This window comes from Camelus bactrianus, chromosome 8 (assembly GCF_048773025.1).
Source record: "Camelus bactrianus isolate YW-2024 breed Bactrian camel chromosome 8, ASM4877302v1, whole genome shotgun sequence".
Taxonomy (NCBI): domain Eukaryota; kingdom Metazoa; phylum Chordata; class Mammalia; order Artiodactyla; family Camelidae; genus Camelus; species Camelus bactrianus.
Window position 1 is genome coordinate 60,052,257 of NC_133546.1, and position 20,607 is coordinate 60,072,863.

General features: G+C 36.6%; 1 protein-coding gene across 4 annotated transcripts; it reads left to right on the forward strand.

The window, feature by feature from the left end:
- Positions 1-5,851: 5,851 nt before the first annotated feature.
- Positions 5,852-20,027, forward strand: SRSF12 (serine and arginine rich splicing factor 12). 4 transcript variants are annotated; one of them, XM_074368643.1, is made up of 5 exons: positions 6,149-6,355; positions 13,094-13,198; positions 14,483-14,586; positions 14,754-14,895; positions 19,392-20,027. In XM_074368643.1, exons 1-5 carry the CDS (start codon positions 6,291-6,293, stop codon positions 19,759-19,761), a joined length of 786 nt encoding a protein of 261 aa, XP_074224744.1. In that variant the 5' UTR covers positions 6,149-6,290; the 3' UTR covers positions 19,762-20,027. The 4 variants fall into 4 exon arrangements, with proteins under 4 accessions (XP_074224742.1, XP_074224744.1, XP_074224743.1 ...); XM_074368642.1 differs by lacking the exon at positions 6,149-6,355 and adding an exon at positions 6,363-6,707; XM_074368641.1 differs by lacking the exons at positions 13,094-13,198; positions 14,483-14,586 and having other exon boundaries at positions 5,852-6,355.
- The last annotated feature ends 580 nt before the right edge of the window (positions 20,028-20,607 follow it).

A 20,607-nucleotide genomic window follows, 5' to 3' on the forward strand; every position in this document is an offset into this window, starting at 1 on the left:
CTGCCTCTGGTGACAACCAATCTGTCCTCTGTATCCATGAGGTCCTTTTTTTCAGATTCCATATATAAGTGAGATCATATAGTATTTGTCTGTCTCCGTGTGACTTAAGAGATATTTTTTAAAGAGAAAATATATGACATGCAAGAGCCTTTTAACAAGATCTGCTTGTAAAGTCTCTGCTTCACTATTCACTCCAATTCATCCTCTGAATTTCTATCATAATCATCCTTATAAAATACAGATCAGATCTTCTTAATCCTCTGTTTAAAAACTTCTGTTGGAGTCCCATTGCCAAAAGACTCAAGCCAAAGCTGCTTGGCATGGTACATGTACAGATCCTCTCAAAACTTGGTTCCTAGTCTCCATCCCGACCTCTTTACCATTCATCCTTCCTTCCCCCATAGCACACCATGCTGCTTCCTCCACACTGTGCCTTTGCTCATCTGCTTCACTTTCACTGAAATGCCTTGATTTTTCTATTTCTCGGTGAATTTATATTTCATCCTTCAATAAATAGCTCAAATATCGATTTTCTCTAAAATAAATTGTGGTCTCCCTTCCCCATGGAGAACTAGTCTGTTTCCATCATGTCCTACATAGTACTCTCAAATATCTTTATGTAGCAGTAATGAAACTGTATAATAATGATTTGTTTACATGCATCTCTTTTTCTCTAACTAGAATGTCTCCCAAAATGCAGAACACTTACCATTGGTGGTACTTAAATAGTTTTATATATTATACTGATGAGATGTTAACTATTGAATTGCATCATGTGAAAATTATTCCCCTTTTAATGCTTTACATTTGGGAGAAAGTTTTAGTTTGGTGCAAGTATGGCTTTAAGGTCTCTCTATTGTGTGATTAATTTCCCTTTTTTAAGAGAGAGTAGGCCTCAGGCTTGGAAATTTGTAGATAAAAATAATTGGCTAGAATTTATATATTTTTAATGATATTTTCTGATGATTACTTTCTGTCTGTGAAATTTTAAAAAATAATATTGATGATAGATTTTTCTTTTAAAATAAAAGCGAGCTAATTTAAGGAAAAACAGTAAATGTATAATGGTAACAAAGTGCATCATTATGGCAAAAATCTTGTAGGATATGTGAAAATGACAACTCTGGACCTAGTTGGGCTAGGTCCTTCAGAATTAGGAACCATAATTCTATTTTCATCCCCAGTTCCTAGTACTATGTTTAATATATAGCAGATCATCACTAAACATTTTTCAAATTGGGTTAGGAAGAAATACCCACCACCAAACATTTTCAAGACTCAGTGTCATTCATTTTTGGGGATATATAGTTAAAGTGACAGGTCTTCTCTAAGTTGACTTTTCTGAAAAAGTTAAATAATATCCATTTTTATCATATAAATGACCTTTAAAATTATTTCCTGTGGCTCCCATGGGAGAAATCAAATTCATGAGAATACGATCATAGATTTTCCAACTGGATTGTGTAGAATGATGTCTTATAACCAAAGTTCAGGGGCAACAGAAGGATGTTTACCATACGTTCTATTCAAATTACCACATCCCTCTTTATCCTCAAGGTCATGAAGAAAGGGTATACCAGAGAGCAGCTCTCACTAGAAGAGAGCTAGCACCATCTGTTGGGGAGTGAATTCACAGCATAAGATGATATTCACCACCCTGGAATTTATTTCTCCAAAGTATTTTTCATCATACAAATTTCAAGACACTCATACATACCCAACCAAGTACAATTTAATTTTCAGTCAGGTCTAGTTCTCCACTCTAACAGTCAAAAACAAAATCAGTTAATTAATCTGATTAAAAATACTAGTTATTCATGATTTGACTCTTTCCTTACAGACCTGATAATTAGCCTATTTTCACTCATTTAAGAAATGGAAAAAAAGTTAGTAATATTATACAGCCATATGCGTTATAGGTTTGCTGTAGAATAACAAAATAGAATAAAGTGTTGCACAAAACAAAGACTCATAGATACAGAAAACAAATGGGTGGCTGCCAGAGGGGAGGATAGCAGAAGGGTAGGCAAAATAGGTGAAGGAGTTTAAGAGGTACAAACCTCCAGTTATAAAGTAAATAAACTGCAGGGATGTAATATACAGCACATGGAATATGGTCAATAATACTGTAATAACTTTGTATGCGGATGGATGGTTACTAGACTTGTGGTGATCATTTCATAATGTACGTAGATGTCAAATCACTATGTAGTACACATGAAACTAACATAATATTGTACATCAACTATATTTCAATTAAAAATATATATTCAAAGTGAAAAACAAAAATAAATACATTGTTCTTATAAACCAGCCTTGGTATCTCTTCATTATCTGTGATCATTAGAAATAGGGGTAGCCTTAAATTTTAAACTTTCCTAATAACCCAGACACAGTCATTTTCTACTTTTAAACTCCTTTCCCCAAAATCTACTGATGAAATTGAGAGGGTTGTGTTTCTCTTTTTTATTGTTTGGAATAGATGTGCCAGAGTGACAAAGAGAGAAGAGACAGTCGGCTGAGTGTGGGCAGGTAGGTGGACAATGAGGGCGAAAGTCCGAAGTGCTTAGATTCTAAATGACAAGTTAATAATCAGCAATTTCCCCAGAGACAGGGCTTAGAAGTAAAGTTTGAAACATTAGAGATAAATTCATATGTGCCTCTATTTTAAACCTAACTTATAGACAACTGATTTTTAAAGACTTGTTCACTGAGACAAATTTAACAAGTTGAAAAGATTCTGAATTTTTCTTGCTATATTATTTACAGAACTGTGATTTCAGTGGAAAAGATTAAAATCTGTTTACTTTTGAAAAGTGAGACAAAGTAATGATATTATCTAAATGAGAAATAACCTTAACTATTTTCCTAAAATATTTTCCAACTGAATTCTCTTTTATAGGGAAAAACCAAGAAGCATTAGATGGTAACTTTATTTGTTTATTTATTTATTTATATGGAGATGTAACTGACATATAACATTGTGTACATTTATTTACCAGCGTATGACATGTCGATTTGATAGATTTATATGCTGCAGCATGGTTGCCTTTGCTAACACTTCTATTACATCACATGATTATTTCCTTTTTGTAGCGAGGACAGAGTGTAATTTAAAAACCTTATTAAAAGGAAAGGAAGTAGTAGTTGCAGCAAAGAACAAATACATTCAACTCTGCTGTACAACAGGGGCGATAGTAATTAAACAGTTGTTAGGGTTTTGCCAGTGGTATACTCCTTGGGAATTCTCTGGCAATTTATAGAGAAGATGAACTCTCCCAAGCCTGTAGGGTACCATATAATGCCTTAAAGCAATGATTCATTAAAGCGATAATTTTACAAAATGCACCTAGCTAATTTCTAGGACTTAGGGTAAATATGAATATGTTTGTGAGCCTGGTGACAGGCAGGGTATTTAGTCTTCACCTAAGCCTTTTCCTTGCTTCTTTAAGAGTACCCCAAAGCACCAAGGGAAAGGGAAAGTACTGCCGCATCAGCTGCTCATCCCCACTGGTTTAAGGACCTGATCAAGACACTGGCCCAAGCCTAGTACTGTGTAACATTCCTCAGTTGCCCCTGCCTGACTGACAACATCCCTCCTCCGGACTTCCAACTGGGAAATAGTTTACTTACATTTCTTTACACTTCATTGGCTGGAATCAGATTTGGAAATAGAAAGCGCCTATGCTGTCATGTAATACAAATAATTAGAGTTCCATAATTTGTTTTGTTTATTATTTTAAATAAAAGTTGTATACATTTAAGGTGTACAACATAATTTGGTATACATATACACAGTGAAATGATTACTACAGTCAAGCAAATTAACATATCTATCTCCTCACATACTTACCATTTCCATGACCTATTTTAAATCAATTCCAGCTACCTTTAAAGTTCAGGTTTCTAACTGAACCTCCTTTCACAGTTTAAGACCCTTTCCTCAAATATTTCCATTAACAGGAACAACAACAACAAAAACCCGCTCCCTATCCACTCTTTTCAGATACTCCTATAAAACATTTTTTTTCAAACTGTAAAGAGCTTTGTAGGGTTTTTCCAATTACAGAAAGCATTTTAAAAATAATCTGACAGTACCAAAGGTAAGAAGAAGAAAGTGAAAATCAGAGCATAATGCCTCCAGCTAGAAACAATTCTATTTATAAATGAACATACCAGTACATATATTTTTAACTAAAAAGGCTCATGGTTTACAGAAAGTCTAGTGAATTTTTACCCCACTTGATATGTCAGGCAAGAGGTTTATTACTAATTCTCACCAAGTCTCTTTTCTTTGCAAGGTCAGCGTAGTGGGTTGCATGATGATCCCAGAAAAGATATGTCCAAATCCTGACCTTATTTAGCAGAAGGCTCTTTGCAGATACAGTTAAGGATCTTGAGATGAGATCATCCTGGATTACTGGGGTAATCCAATGACAGGTGTCTTTATAAAACAAAGAGAAATCCACAGGAAGATGGAAGCAAAGATTGGCAGCACCCAGGCCTGGAAGAAGCAAGAAGAATCCTCCCTTCGAGCCTTCAGAGGGAGTGTGGCCCTGCAAACACCCTGATTTCAGACTTCTGGCCTCCAGAACTATGAGAAAATACATTGCTGTCATTTTATTTTATTATTTTATTTTTCCCTTAACAGAGGCACTGGGGATTGAACCCAGGACCTTGTGCATGCCAAGCACATGCTATACCAATGAGCTATACCCCTCATCCCCATGTCATTTTAAATCACTGAATTTGTGACAGTTTGTTTCAAAAGCTCTAGCAAATCAATATAGTCAGCATTCCAAATTCTCCACCTGGCCTGCTCTCCAGCCTCGTTTTCCTGTTCTTCTCCAGCTTTATCCTCCTGTTTGCCTCCTTCATTTCCTATATTGCCTTGAAGCTTTTGCACATGCTGTTCCAGTGCATGGATTGCTCCTCTTCCTTCTCCTAGTATCCCTCCAAGACTTCTTCAGGGAGAAGTTCAGTGACCCTCTAACCCTTGCCAGTCCCCATAAGGTCCCCTCTCAGCAGCATATAGTCCTTTTCATTGCCCTTAACATAGTTTGTATCTTTATTAGTGTGATAATTAGATTCTGTCTCTCTACCAAATTGGAAGCTTCGTGAGAATGGGAACCCTGCCCATCCTCGCTATATTCCGGGTCTAGCCCTGGGCTTGCTGTGTCATAGCAATCGCTTTTTTGAATGAATGGCCACTGTTGCAGAAGCATTTGCAAACCTTAGTAAACTCTCACAGACTTTTGAGACAGCTGTGAGTGGGGAGGTAGGGTGACCATACTATTTACCCTCCAGAATTGACCACTTCTGAGAATGAAAAGGAGTGCTGTTAATAATTACAAGTTACCTGGTTACAGTCCTGGTAACAAGTTGTACTGACCACAGGCACAAAAATGAAGGCAGGAGGATAGCCCAGAAAGGACTGGGCTAAAACATTTTGGAGAGAAGGAGAGAAGATAATTTACATTTGCTCGTTTGCCTCTGCATTTTCATTGCTTTCTTCTACATCACGTATTTGTTCATTCGTTTATTGTCCACCCTTCTCTCAAGAATGTGGTTCTATGAGGGCTGAGACTTGGCCTGTCTTATTTGTTGCTCTATCCCATACCTAGACTAGTTCCCAGTGCATAGCAGGTGCTCAGTAAACATCTGAATGAATGTACTCACAGCTGAATGGCGTACCCGAAACGAATAACGGATGAAGAATCAAAACATAGGAAAAAAAAAAAAATCCTCAATTTGAAAGCTTAATGAGGCTCAAGCCTAAAGGAGCCAGGAGGCGGAACAACTGCCAAGGTCTTGGGCTGAGGCTACAGGAATGAAGGCCCCCGGGGCCATCGGGCTGTGGCGCGGTTGAAAGCAGCCTTCACCTCGCCCACCTCGCACTCGCGACGACCCTCTTTCCGGATGCTAACTCCCGGCTCACCCACCTCAGCCCCTAGGATCCCTCCGGTCCCTGCCCTCCTGGCACACTCTGACCCTAGCCGCCGCCTCCCCGAATCCCACTGGATTCCGAGACCCCCGCGCTCCCCCTTCCCCTCATCCCTCTCGGCCTCGGGCCCCGCCCCCCGCGGTCCGCACGGACAGGCTCGCGCAGCACAGCGCGCCCCTCGCGCCCGCCTCTGCGGCTGCGCGCTGGCGGGGCCGAGGCCGAGGGGAGGGGGTCGCGCCGGGGGCCGGCGGAGCTGCTGTGGCGGCGGCGGCGGCGGCGGCGGCGGCGGGAGACGGAGTGAGCCCGGCGGCCGCGGGCAGACCCGAAGGAAACGGAGGAGGCGGTCATGTCTCGCTACACGAGGCCCCCCAACACCTCCCTGTTCGTCAGGAACGTCGCGGACGCCACCAGGTGAGCGGCGGCGGGGCCGCAGGTAGGGGCGCGGGGGAGGGGCCGGCAACGGCCGCGGCGCGGAGCCCTGCGGGTCTGCCCCGCACCTCCTCGCCCGCCGGGCCGGGGCTCTCCGCGGAGGAGCCCTTCCCGGGGGCGGTGGGAGCCGTCGGGCCACTCGGGCCTGGTCGGGACTCGCGCCTCCGCCCTCTGGGCCGGCGTTCCGCCCCGGCGCAGCCCCACGTCCCGGCCCCGCCGCGCTTGGCCGCCCCCTGCACCTCGGCGGCCGGCGGATGCCCATTCCTTCCGCCAGAATCGGCAGAGCGCCGGCTGCCTCTTGCCCGGGAACCCGGGTCCCTCCCCGCCTCCGGCGGTGAGTGTTTTCCGCGGGCAGGCGCCTACGTTTCGGCCCCTTTGTCGCCGTGCCCGGATAAAGCCGCGCGCCTTACCTCCTAGATGAGAAGGAATTGGGGATGGTGAGAACGCGTTATAGAATAATGCGTACCTTGGGCCTTGTGACTCCCTTTGCCTGTAGTAAGCAGTCTGGTCTACTTACAGGTGGTGCTGGTTGAATTTTATTTGTTGCACAGTTTTATCGTACATACAAAGGATAACTTCAGTGAATGAGATAGATATGCTTTTCTTTAAAGTTCTCAGTGCAATATAAACACCCGTCAAAATGGTTTGGATAGACTTCCCTGGTCGATTCTGATGCTCTCAGTCCACCTGCCCCCCACTGGAGTATTGTCTCCATAGTACCTAAACATGGATCTTAAGGATTGACTTCTTCGTCTAGCAGTGTCTTTCTCCCTTAATAGGAACCACAGGGAATGAAGGGAGTCGGGGCACTAATAGACATATTCGTATCTTTGGGCTCACTTAATTTACTCCCCAGCCCCCTCCCCCCCCAGTCTTTTTAGGTATTCAAAATTGTGTTATTGTACATAAAGGAAGGCTGAAACTCAGAGTTCTAATGACTTACCTGGGCTTCATGACTAGAAAGATATTGGAGCCCTTGACTCCAGAGCCATCAGGAGTAATCATCATTTACATCTGAGAAGTAAATGTTAAGGTTTTTAAAATTTGATCCCTACTATTATATATGTCACAACTAGAGACTATGAGTTAATGTACCTTAATTAACATCTAAAAGATGTCTGTGTTTATATTTCTTCTCTCAATCTGTTTATCAATGTTATGAACAAGCAAAATTTATAACTTGGGTAAGATTTTTTAAAATGTCCACATTTAAACAGACCACTTGAATACTGAGTAAGATAAAACCTCTCTAGTATGCCTACCAAAAAAAAAAAAAAAAAAAAAAGAAAGGTTTCCAATTCTCATGGCCACAGGGGCCAGCCAGGGTAATATGAATAAGTGAAGTTGTCAGGTTAAGGGACAATAGGATAGTGTGGACTGTAGCAAATGGAAAAGAACTTATACCACCTCAAAAGGACAGTGGCTGCTACTAAGCTTCGGCTGGTGACTACTGGGGGGACATTTGAACTTGTTGCCACATCTTTTTAATTTTCAAAAGAAGTCAGAAGGCTGTATTTTGTGTGTGTAAACTCAGTTTCAAAATGTTGGCATTTATTAAGTTGAATCATATGAAATTCCCATTTTTGTAGATATAAAAGCTGTAAAATGTTGACAGTTTCAACACTTTTAAAAAAATGTTTAAACATTGTGTAGGCCAAATAAAACGTATCTGCAGGTGATGTGACCGCTGAACTAGATAACCAAGACTGATTCTGAGATTTATTGATTTCCTCTTCCATTTTTTTCCACCACTTTTTAACATTGTCACTGGGAGGGTGGCATTCAAAATCTAGGAGGTTTGTATTAATGAAACTGTAATAATTGATAACATTTGTTGAGTACTCACTGTGTGCTAGGCATTGTACTAAAAACTTTACATATATTACCTTATTAAATTTTTCAATAACCTTATGTAACAGATAAGAATCTGAGGTTTAGAGAGATTAAAGGTCTTGCCTAAAACTGCACAGCTGTTGAATAGTGTTATGAAAGTAAAATCATCGCATGTAACCTCAGTTAATAGCTTTTTTTTAAACCAGGTGGCATGTAGTATAGGTTAAATAGCAGTATGACACCTAGACACATTTTATATTAGCTTTGACAGTTAGTATGCTTATAAAGAGAATCATTGGAATAAATGTTAAACATGGTTTACAATTATATATATATAGTATGATTTCAGTTATATAAAAATCAAAGAAATGAAAAAACTATATATAGAAAATGAGCCTGGGAAGAAATCCATTTAAGTGGTTTTCTTTATCCTGTTTCCAAACTTTATTTAATGTTAGTTTTATAACAAAGCCAAATTTTATTTTAAATGTTTCTTTGAAGTAGCCATTTTGTATATGATAAAGCACAAGACATTAAAACACATTATAGGTTAGCATAAAATTTGTTAGTAATGAAATGGAGCACAAGAACTAAAGACAGATTTAAAAATACATTTTACAGTTTTATAATTTGTGTCACATTTCTTTTCACTGGTGAAGCAAGATGTGGATCCAGAAGAATATTAATTTTAAATCTTTGCTTTTTTACTGTGTAGAGTAATTTTCAGATATAGTTTGCTAATGGAACAAAGTAATATCCAAATCCCAAATAAAACATTGCTATTTTGAGGCTTAACATCATGTTAGGTTGGGGAGCATTGATCAAGTACTTTGTTGGACAGGCTTAGTAGCATTCTTTGGTTACACTGTGTCTGAGGCTACATATTGATATCAGTGATGATACAGAATAAGTGTTAGATAAAATTCAGCCAGGTTCATGATAAAAAGTCTCGGAGGGGCAGGTGGTAGAGCTCAAGTGGTAGAGCACATGCTTAGCATGTATGAGGTCCTGGGTTCAATCCCCAGTACCGCCTCCAAGAATAAACAAATAAACCTAATTACCTCCCCCCCACCAAAAAAAAAAGTCTCAGCAAACTAGGATTAGAAGGGAACTTCCTCAGTTTAATAAAGGGCATCTATGAAAAACCTATAGCTAATAATATACTTAGTGATGAAACTGAATGCTTTCCTCCTAAGATCAGAATAAGACAAGGATATCCACTCTCACAACCTCCATTCAGCTATTATTGCAGTCCTTACCAGTGCAACAAGGCAAGAAAAATAAAGACAAAATTACAAAGGTAGAAGTAAAACCTGTCCCTATTCTTAGATGACATTTGTTTATACAAAGCTATAGTAAATAATAATGAGTTTTAGTGAGCTATCAGGATACAAGGTAAACTTAGAGAAAATTATATTTCTGTATACTAACAGCAAACAAATAATGAAATTTAAAAAAATTTTATTTACTTTAGTATCAAAAAACATACTCAGGAATAAGTTTCACAAAAAAACCCTGTGAAAATCTTTGCATTGAAAACTACAACATGTTGCCTAGAGAAATCAAAGGCCAACATAAATTGATAGATATACTATGTTTTTAGGTTGGAAGACAAAATATTGTTATCAGTTGTCTCCCAATTGATTATATTATAGATTCAAAGCATTCCTGATCAAAGGTTTTTTTTTTAAAGAAACTAACAAGTTAATTCTAAAATATATCAATATGCAAAGTATCTAGATAGCCAAAATAATTTTGAAAAAGATCACTGAAGCTGGAACTTATACTGTCTGACTTAAAGACTTACTAAAATGTTGCAGTAATCAAGACAGTTTGATATTGGCCTAAGGATAGACAAAGAGATCAATAGAGCAGAACAGAGGGGCCATAAACAATCCACACTTATAGAGTCAATTGATTTTTGACAAAGGCACTAAAGCCATTAGAGAAAAGAAAGTCTTTCCAACAAATGGTGCTGTAACAACTGGATATCCATATAGGAAAAAAATTTACTGCAACCTCTACCTCACATAATTTGAACTGGTTCAGCAACTGAAATGTAAAAGATGAAATTGTAAAGCTTTTAGAAGAATGCATAGGAGAATATCTTTATGACTTGGTGATAGGCAAAGATTTCTTATAGAACAAAGAAAGTAATTACTATAAAAGAAAAATTGATAAATGTAGATTTCATCAAAATTAGAATTTCTATTCATTAAAAAATACCATTATGAAAGTAAATGGGCAAGCCAAAGACTGGGAAAAAATATTCACAGAACATACATCTCACAAAGGACTTTTTCTCAGGATAATAATGAACTTTGACAACTCAATAATAAAAAGACAAACATTACTATTAAATATGGGCAAACACTTCACAAAGAAAAATATATAAATGTCCAATTAGCTCATGAAAAAATACTCAGCACCATTTGTCATTGGGGAAATGCAAACTAAAACCACAGTGAGATTCCACTCAACACCCACTTGAATGGCTAAAATTAAAAAGACTGACAGTACCAAGTGTTGGCAAAGTTTTGCACAACTGAAACTTACACATCCTTGGCATAAAACAGTAAACGACTTTACAGAACTGTTTGGCTTTTTCATAAAAATTAAATATATATGTCCTCTTTAACCCAGAAATTCCACCCCTAGGTATTAACACAAAATAAATGACCCATAAGCATGTAAAGATATTGCACTTCACTGTTGTTTAAATAAATTAAAATTCAAATAATGAAATACCCATTCACTTTGTGTCCTTCAGAATGGTAAGGATTGAAAGATGTTAATAAGGAATTGCATCGCTAGGAATTCTGATGCATATCTTGAGGAGTATAAGTTGATTTGGCCACTTTGGAAAACATTTAGTGAAGCTGAAGATATGTATACTTTCCAGCCCATCAATTGCATTGCTAGTGATAGATCTCAGAGAACTCTAGAAGAGCTCTAGGAAGCACACGCACCATAATGTGTGCTCTGGCACAGTTTGCATTAAAAAGAAACATCTTAAATGTTCATCCACAGAAGGATGTATGAATAAATTGTGGTTTATTCATAACTATACCAATATGGAGTTAAAATGAGTGAACTAGAGCTACATGGTGAAATCTCATGGGAGGAAAAGGCAAGGTGCAAAATTATATGGGGAGTCTGATACCATTTATATGCATTTGTAGTAGAAGTACAAAGTTATACAGAGGAATGATGAACACCAATGATTGTTTCTAAGGTAGAAAGATATAATATTTTATTTCTTTAAAAATACTGAAAATTATGGCAAATATGGCAAGTATTGAGATATAATAAATCTTGTTGGTGGATACACGGATGTTTGTTTTATTATCTCTATACATTTCTGAATGTCAAAATAGGTCACACCAAAAATACAAAAAAAAAAAAAAATTCCTAGAGCCTGGCCCATAGTATGTACTCAATAAGTATTTATTGAATGAATAAATGAAAGAAAAACATTGTCACTCTCCTCTAAATTTAAAGTTAACAGTCTCTCAGGGAAGGCAGACACTTAAACATGTTATAGTGAGTAGTACATGAAATAAAATAATAAATAACAAAAGTATAATAAAGCTTGTCATAACATCGGCTGCACCACCTGGTATTCAGCTTAGTCAGTGTTAGCTGAATCTTTATGTAATAACTCCTATATCCACATATCTGGCTTTAGTCACTAACTTCTAGTCATGAAGGAAAATAAAATTAATTAGTGTAATTTGTATAGTGGCAGTTTTCAGTTTCTTACAGAATGGGTGTACCAGCATCACGTCAATTTTAGCATTTCTAAACCTGAAAGTTTCTTCTTTTGCCTCTCTCCTTCCTCTTCAACCTAAATCTCTTTTCCAGCTATTTAATTTTCTTCATAGACACCATCTTTCTTTTATTTGCCCAAGTTAGAAGCTTTGCAGTCATTTGGGTCTTTTTCTGCACAGTGTTTTGAAATATGCTACATCTTCTAAGCCATGTTTTGTGCTCATAGCTTGATGCTGATTTCTCAGATCTTCAAGAGGCAGTAGGGTTCAGTGGTTAGGAACACAGACTAGTGTCAGACTGGGAGTTTGATTTCACCTCGGTCGCGTTAGGTGAGTTCATCTGTCTGTGCCCTCATCTATAAACAACAGTAGGCTTGTTCTGGGAATTAAGTGGTCTTAAGGTTAACAGTAGCTGGCATATAAACACACTATAACGGCGAGCTCTTAATTCCAAGTATTTTGTGTCTTCAGTTAAGTTGTAGCTCCATGAAGACAAATATTATGCTATGTATTTCTTTGGTATCCCCTCTTTAGTACTATCACAGAGAAGTCATGTAAGTGACTCAAAAATACTTGTCAAATTTGAGAATATGGTAGTTATTTTTGTTTTATGTTTACTAGTAAAACGTCCATCTTTCTTTAAAGCCTGAGAAATAATTTTAGGACTTCTTTAGAATCTAATTCTTGCTATCTGAAAACAGTTAACATAAATGTGAAATTATAGTGAGGCAAATGAATATGTTCTTAATGAAATAGTTAATAGTTAGAACTCTTTATATTGACAATTGAAAAGTCTTGCAATAGCATTAACTTTCAAAAGTGGATATGCTGGGTCAGTGGTTCCCCAGCCTGACTAAGCATAACAGCCACCTACAGTGCTGGTAAAAATACAAATTTCCAACCCCAATCCAGACTTCTTGAATCAGAATCTCCAGAGGTGAGAGCTGAGAATTTGTATCCTTTTCTTTTTCCTTCTTTTCTAAACCCCAGAGAGATTGTAGATAGTGCTAATCTGGATCATACACTTTCTTTTGAAGATTTTAAGTGGGTCTTCTGTAGGCACAGTATTTTAATCCAGCTATTCATATTTCTTTGCCTTATTTCTAAAACACTTCAGGCCTGAGGACTTGCGCCGTGAATTTGGTCGATATGGCCCTATAGTAGACGTTTACATTCCACTTGACTTCTACACCCGCCGCCCAAGAGGATTTGCTTATGTTCAATATCCTTTATTTTACTGTGTGTGAATAGATTACATACATGTGCATATACATATGTGTATTCAGAAGCATGTGTTATGAGATTAATATTGCCTAATTAAATGTGTTTATTTCTTTATCTCAGAAAATCTAAAGCAGTCCACAGTAGCTGGCAAGCGCCCCCCAGTTTGAACCAACCTGTTAGCTAGAATTCAAGCATAAACCAAGCAGGCGAGACAAAAGACACCTAAAGTTGAAGCATCAAGGAGTAAAAAGGGAGGGTGGACACAGTATAAAGACCTGGAAGAGGGGAAGTCTTTATCAAGCAAAAGACAAAGCCAACACCAGGTTGAGACTTCGGCTTTCCTACATTTACTCAGAGTTCCAGAGTCAAAGCCAAGTCTGATTTTGTTGGTTCTGCGTCTCTTATAAAGTCCATCTTGCAAGCCCTAAAGAATAAAGGTCAAGGTCAAGATCAAGTGACATGGAGGTAATTGCCAAAGTCTCATTTTGTTTTGCAGTACTTGAGCTTTTTCTGTTTTCTATTTAAAAAAAAAAAAAATTAAACAAGTGAACAACTTCCTGACAGCTATTTAGTCATTTTATATAGTTTATTTCCATTTTTAGTTAGGTTAAACATATAATTTATATAGATAAGGGAGTTTAGTGGGATATTATGTTTCTAATTCTATCCCAAGTAATAAAAACATAAAGGTGTTTTTAAAGCAGTAGGTTCAAAGTTAGATATGATCATTTTTAAAGGACCATATCAGTTTTGAGAATGTAATGTTTTAGCTCACTTACGTGTTTGCACTTTTGTTTATAAGTAATTTCTCCTAAATGAATTAAAAAGCCTTTTAATGAAAGAGTAATTTTAATTTCAGAATAAAGAGTTCTGCATGTTGATTTTTTTCAGTGAAAAACCTGATAAATCTTTTATCTGAAAGAAAGGAGTGAGTCCTAAACAGTTTATTTAATAATACTAGCCAATGTTGGACTTATTTTTCCTCATAACATGTTTCAAATTAAACATACATACTACAGCTACACTAATGAATACATTAAAAATGTAGTTACACATTTGTTTCTGTTTTTTTTTTAATTTTTAGATTTACTCTTTTGAATCATAATAGATCATTTGGTAATAAAAGTAACTTCTTACCTGATTATTCATTTTATATTGGAGATGTGAGCTTAGTAACTCAAACTTGTTTTTCTGATTAATTTCATGTTACATGTAAATAATTTTTTAAAAACAATATTTTTACTTGATATTGATGTTCAAAGTGTCCTTAACAGCTAGTCATATTTGAAGATGTTCGTGATGCTGAAGATGCTCTTTATAACCTCAATAGAAAGTGGGTATGTGGCCGTCAGATTGAAATACAGTTTGCACAAGGTGATCGCAAAAGTAAGTGTGACCAAATAGTAGATCTTGTTTATTCAGCAGAATGAGTTTCAGCAATGACAGATTTTTTTATTTAAAAATCTTTCAGAAAATAATACTATTTGAATGGTTTATTTATTGAATGGTTATTTATTGATAGTGAATTATAAGTCTTGAACTTCATATTCTAGCACCAGGCCAAATGAAATCAAAAGAACGTCACCCTTGTTCTCCAAGCGATCACCGGAGATCGAGAAGCCCCAGCCAAAGGAGAACTCGAAGTAGAAGTTCTTCATGGGGGAGAAATAGACGGCGGTCTGATAGCCTTAAAGAGTGAGTACAAAATACACAAGGATTCAAAACTTAATTTTCTGCTTTTTTTCTGGAAAACATTTTAAAAGAGTTTTCAAAAACAGGACACCAGAGTTATTTTAATATACATAGAGAGTCAAGTTTTGTAGAAGGATATGCTATTCTCTGTTTATTATGTATTATTATTTTAACCTGGGTTTATTAGACACCATCCAGTGTTTCATTTCATGACAGACTTAACTTTAACCATTTTAATGGAAAGATAATATACACTGAGGAGAAAGCAAAGAATTTTAAAATGTAATACTTGACAAATAAAATGAGGAATTTTAAATAAATAAAATTTCCCTAAATTAACCCTAGAATTAAGAATCTTGATGTCTGATGATTAAAAACTCATTAAAAATATAATATAATCACTTGTGAAAGAAAGTTGACTAAAGTTAATATAAATCAGTATATTTATAAAAGGTAAATTATTTTCAGGAATAAATTCTAAGTTTGGTAGTATTATAGGAAGAAGACATGAAACTAGTAGATTTTTCAGAAAAAGATACTTGCAAGTTATCTATTTTGCTAGGCAAGAGTTTGTTTCTGTCAGATTAAAAGTAAATCATAAAGGAAACTAATTACTTGGTGAACCTATTTAAATAATAACTAAAATTGTGTTAGTAGAATTGTATTAGCTTAAATTCTTAAACACTTACCTTGACTATTTATCTTTAGTTTTAATGCTGTAAGTTTTTCATAGGCATGTAGAATTTTAAGGCCAGTTCTTAAAGAATGGTCAGCATTTACACTAGGATCCTCTTTCTGTAAGTAATAAAAATTGGCTCTCCTGGACCACATGCAGTACACCTAAGCTATGTATCAGAGCGGCAAGTCAAAGCTGATCACTAGAGCTGCTCACTTTCACTCCAATCCCTCCATTCCTCAACTCTAAGAGCCTGGGGTGTACATACCAGAGCTAGACAGAGAGTCTTTGCCCCAAGTCCCTAATTCTAAAAACAAGGCTGTGAAGTGCTCTGGCTCGAATCCCTCCAGCCAAGTGGAAAGAAAAGATAGGAAGAGAGAACCATGTCCACATTCTGTGACTTTTTCATATCCAAGAATGCTGATTGCTAGAAAATGTGGCCTAGTGAGAGCCCTAGAATCTTACATGTCAGTTCGGCCCCTCTCCTTGGGTGTGAACCAAATGCTTTGATTTTGGCTCATTCTTAGGGAGGCATGAAGGTGGGAGGAGGCCTTAAGCTCCTTTTATGAGCCAGGAGAGCCCAGGTCAGGATTGAGCTATCACCAGGATTGATGTAGAAATAGGAATAGTCATATCATTCTGGAACTTGATTCTTTTTATCATACTTTCTCTGATAGTATAAGAATGTAAACTTCCCTTGGATCTATGGAGAATAATCCATTTTGTCCCATGGCTAAGGGAAAGCCATTTTCCTATTGATTGTTTGGTATTTTGACACTGATATACTCAAATACAAATTATGTTTATAGAACTTAAAATTTGGTGAGAAGAAATTCAGATTAGAAAGATTTTACATGCCATGGTATAGGAAAGCCACACCAATTCCAGTGGTACCGCTTCTGGCTTCACAAAGGACATGAATAGTATGAGAGTGATGTTCAGCAGCTCACATTACTATAGATTAATGAATGGTGCCTAAAGCAGTACTGTCCTAACTTACTGAATAGTATCTACTGGCCTTGGTGAAAAAGACTTAGTTTGTAAAAGAAAAGGAAAAAAAATTGCCCATCTGATTTATTAAGAATATAAGCTGTTTCCAAATGCATTAGAGCTTAGTTAACTAGTTTTCCTCTTGATTGATCTAAAAAAGGTGAATATTTACAGCATTGTCTGTTGTGTAGTGGCAGTAAAGTATACTGCTTGGGCTGGAGGAAAAAAAGTCTGTCAACTGTCCCAATCATCATGGAGTATCAGGAGTAGAAAGAACCACATTTTCTTGAAGACAGTGATGTTCTGCTTTGTACTAGTTATGAGACCATTGCTTAACCTCTCTGACTTCAGTGTTTTTCATTTGTAAAGTTACATGATAGAGAATGCATATCTTACCTAGCTCTTAAGGTTCATAAGGATCAGATTGTGTGTGTGTGTGTATGGATCAGAATATATATATAAGTCTAACATATACTGTAGGTATATTGAGTATGTATGATGTATTACCTTGGACTAAAAAAGAGGTCTCTTCTTTTGCTTTTAGTGGATGTGGAAACAAACTAGCTTGGTGCTATCACTAAACTGTGAACTCTTAGAGGAGCAAGGACTTTTGTCTTAATCTAGAAGACTGTGCTTTAAAAAAAAAAAGACTGTGCTTTTATTTTAAAATAAATTCTAGATCAATATATTTATATTTTCCAGTGCTCTTTAGTCTTTTCTGTAGTTCTAGGCTCTACGTGGGATTATTTTCCTTCATCCTAAAGCATTTTTACTATTTCTTAGAATACAGGTCTAATGGAGTAAATTCTTTCAGTTTTTGTTTGTCTGAAAACATCTTTATTTTATATTCATCTCTGAAGGATATTTTTGCTGGAGATAGTTATAAGTTGGCAGGATCTTTAATAATATCATTCCATTGTTTTGATATCCACGGTCAGCTGACAGTCTTAATGTTGCTCCTTTGAAGGTCATGTGTCATTCTCTAGCAGATTTTCAGATTTTTCTCTGACTTTGGTTTTCAGCAATTTCACTGTGACATGCCTAGCATAGTTTTCTTTGAATTTATTCTATTTGAGGTTTACTGAGGTCCTTGAAATTGTGAGTTGATGCCTTTTATTAGTTTTGGAAAATTCATTATCTCTTCAGTTATTGCTTCTGCCTTATTCAGTTTTTCCTTCTGGTCATGTGACTATGCACAGCATAACTCTTATGCTCTGTTCTGGATTTCTTGTAATTTTTTTTCTCACTGTATTTCACTATAGTATTTTTCTAATCTTTTTTTCAGTTCACTATTTCTTCTGCTGTATCTAGACTGCTATTAAGTCCATCTAATGACTTCTTAGGTTTAGATATCATAATTTCAGTTCTGAAATGTCCATTTGTTTCTTTTTAAAGATTCTGATATTCTGATGAAGTTCTCTTTTTCATCTTTTTTATCTTTTCCTCTTATTTTCTTGAACATATTAATCATAATTAAAAAATTCTTTTCTGAATGATGCCAGTATCCAAATTGGGGTCTCTTCGTCTTTTATTTTCCTTAATTTTTAGTCATCTTTATCTGTTTTTCACATACATCATAATTTTTTTATTGGATGTTGTCCATTATTGATGAAAAATTATAGAGGTTTTGGATGATGTTCTTCAGAGGATGTTGTTTTCTTCTGGCAGATCACCTTGATCCTGTCAAGGCTTGGCGTGAGGCATTGCTATGGCCAATCCATTCCAGCTTTACCCTTACTTCTAGGGCATGATCCTTACCTGTAGGATTAGGCCCTTCTGGGTTCTTAATTGAAAGCTTGGGTTTTACTCAAGGCTCCTTGATCTTTTGGGGACTTGAATTCCAGCCTCTCTTAGCACAATGTGTATCTGAGAAAATTTCAGCTGCTGTCTTTGCTGACCTTTTGGAGTCTTGTCTTGTGTCTGAGCAACTAGAAGATAGCTAGTGACTTGAGGAGAATTTGTGGGCAGATTTTAGGGGGTTTTGGGGCTGTAATTTCCTCATCTCTGGGATTTTGTCTCCCAAGTCCTAACCATTTGATGACTCTGAATTTTAGCCTCTGTCTCTTAGTCAAATAGCTATTTTCTAACTAGGCTCAATTCCCCCATGCTGGCATTTGGAAAATGTCTTAGGAAAAAAGCCACGGATTTTACCCCTCAGTAATGGTTGTGTTAGTTATTCTCCAATGCCTCCTAACGGTTGTTTTATAAATGTTGTCTAGCTGTTATATGTGGCTCTTTTCTATGGGAAGATTAGTCTAGAACACGCTGCTCTGTCATGGCAAGATTCAGAAGTTCTGCATCTGGTGGGGTGGGTATAGCTATCGTGGTAGAGTGCATGGTTTGCATGCCTGAGGTCCTGGGTTCCATCCTCAGTACCTCCACTGAAAAAATAAATATACCCAACTACCTCTTCCTACAAAACAAAAACAAAAACAAAACACACACGCACACAAGTTGTTTCTAGGTTTTTGTTTTTATAAACATTATTTGATCAACTTTAAATAATTATTTTCTTTCTCTTTTTTTCCCTTCAGATTTTTGTACCTCTTAGGAATTAGGTAACCTAGACTAAATATGCAAATATATTTTTCAGAACTGACTCAACTTAAGATATATCTAACAAAGTAGAAATCTTTTGGTCAAATATTACAAACTAGTACTTATGTTTGAACCAAAATCATGCATGATAAAATTAAGAATAGTTTCTTTTAGCTTACCCAATAAAAACATAACTAATACTATATAAAGTATGTAAGTTCCCTAAAGTGTTGTTTCCTAACCTGTTAACTGTTTTGGTGTGAAATATATACTCTAACATTATGGATATTTGCAGGTCTCGACACAGGCGATTTTCTTACAGTCAGTCTAAATCCCGCTCCAAATCACTACCAAGGCGGTCTACCTCAGCAAGGCAGTCAAGAACTCCAAGAAGGAATTCTGGCTCTAGAGGACGGTCAAGGTCCAAGTCCTTACAAAAAAGGTCCAAGTCGATAGGAAAATCACAATCAAGCTCACCTCAAAAGCAGACTAGCTCAGGAACAAAATCAAGATCACATGGAAGACATTCTGACTCCATAGCAAGATCCCCATGTAAATCTCCCAAAGGGTACACCAATTCTGAAACTAGAGCACAAACAGCAAAACACTCTCATTTTCGATCACATTCCAGATCTCGGAGTTATCGTCATAAAAACAGTTGGTGAACAGCAACAGAAGAGTGCTATGTAGTCTTTAATATAAGTTATTAAACCTCATTATGTTAAATAAAAATTCTTCAAGGCTTACAGAGAATGTGAGTTGACATTAGTTACTTTGGGCATGTGCAAGAAATAAAATCTCTTTAGCTTGGGTTAATAAAGATTTGGTCTCAATTTAAGGGCCCACACCACAAATTACGATGTGAGTAATGTCCCATTTCATGGACCATTTTTTGTTTACATTGTGGCAAAAGGGTACTTTTTCAAAGGAAATAGATAAAATGGAACTAATTGAGAAAATTCTACTTGGATACTAAGTAATAGTAATAATAACTTTTACAAAAATATTTTTTACTTTAAAGCACTTTACTTTCATGTAAAAAGTAATTGTATTATTGCATAGTGCAAACTTAAAACTGTTTAACTCTTTGTCTCCTTTGTGTTTTCTCTTTAAACTTGGGCCAGTCCCTGATGGATATTAGTTCATATTACAAAATTCTGACATTTCTCAAAGTAGAATTATGTAGACATCAAACATGAAAAAGATATATTCTTTCCTGAGCTCAAAAGTTTTATTTTTACTGGGTGGAACAGTATAGAGAAGTTGACATTAAATTGCATCCTGTACCATGTTCACTCACTTCATAAATATCAAAATGTTTTAAAAATACTGAATTTTGAGTGGCTTGAAACTACTCTAAAAATTGTGTATAATGCTCATAATCCAAAAATATTCATATTAAGCCTTATACATTTGAAGAGTGGTACATTTTGTATAAAAATCATTTTATACCATTAATTCTACTTACCTACTTTTCATCTACTGCTTAATATTTTCTTTTTAGAGCTCTA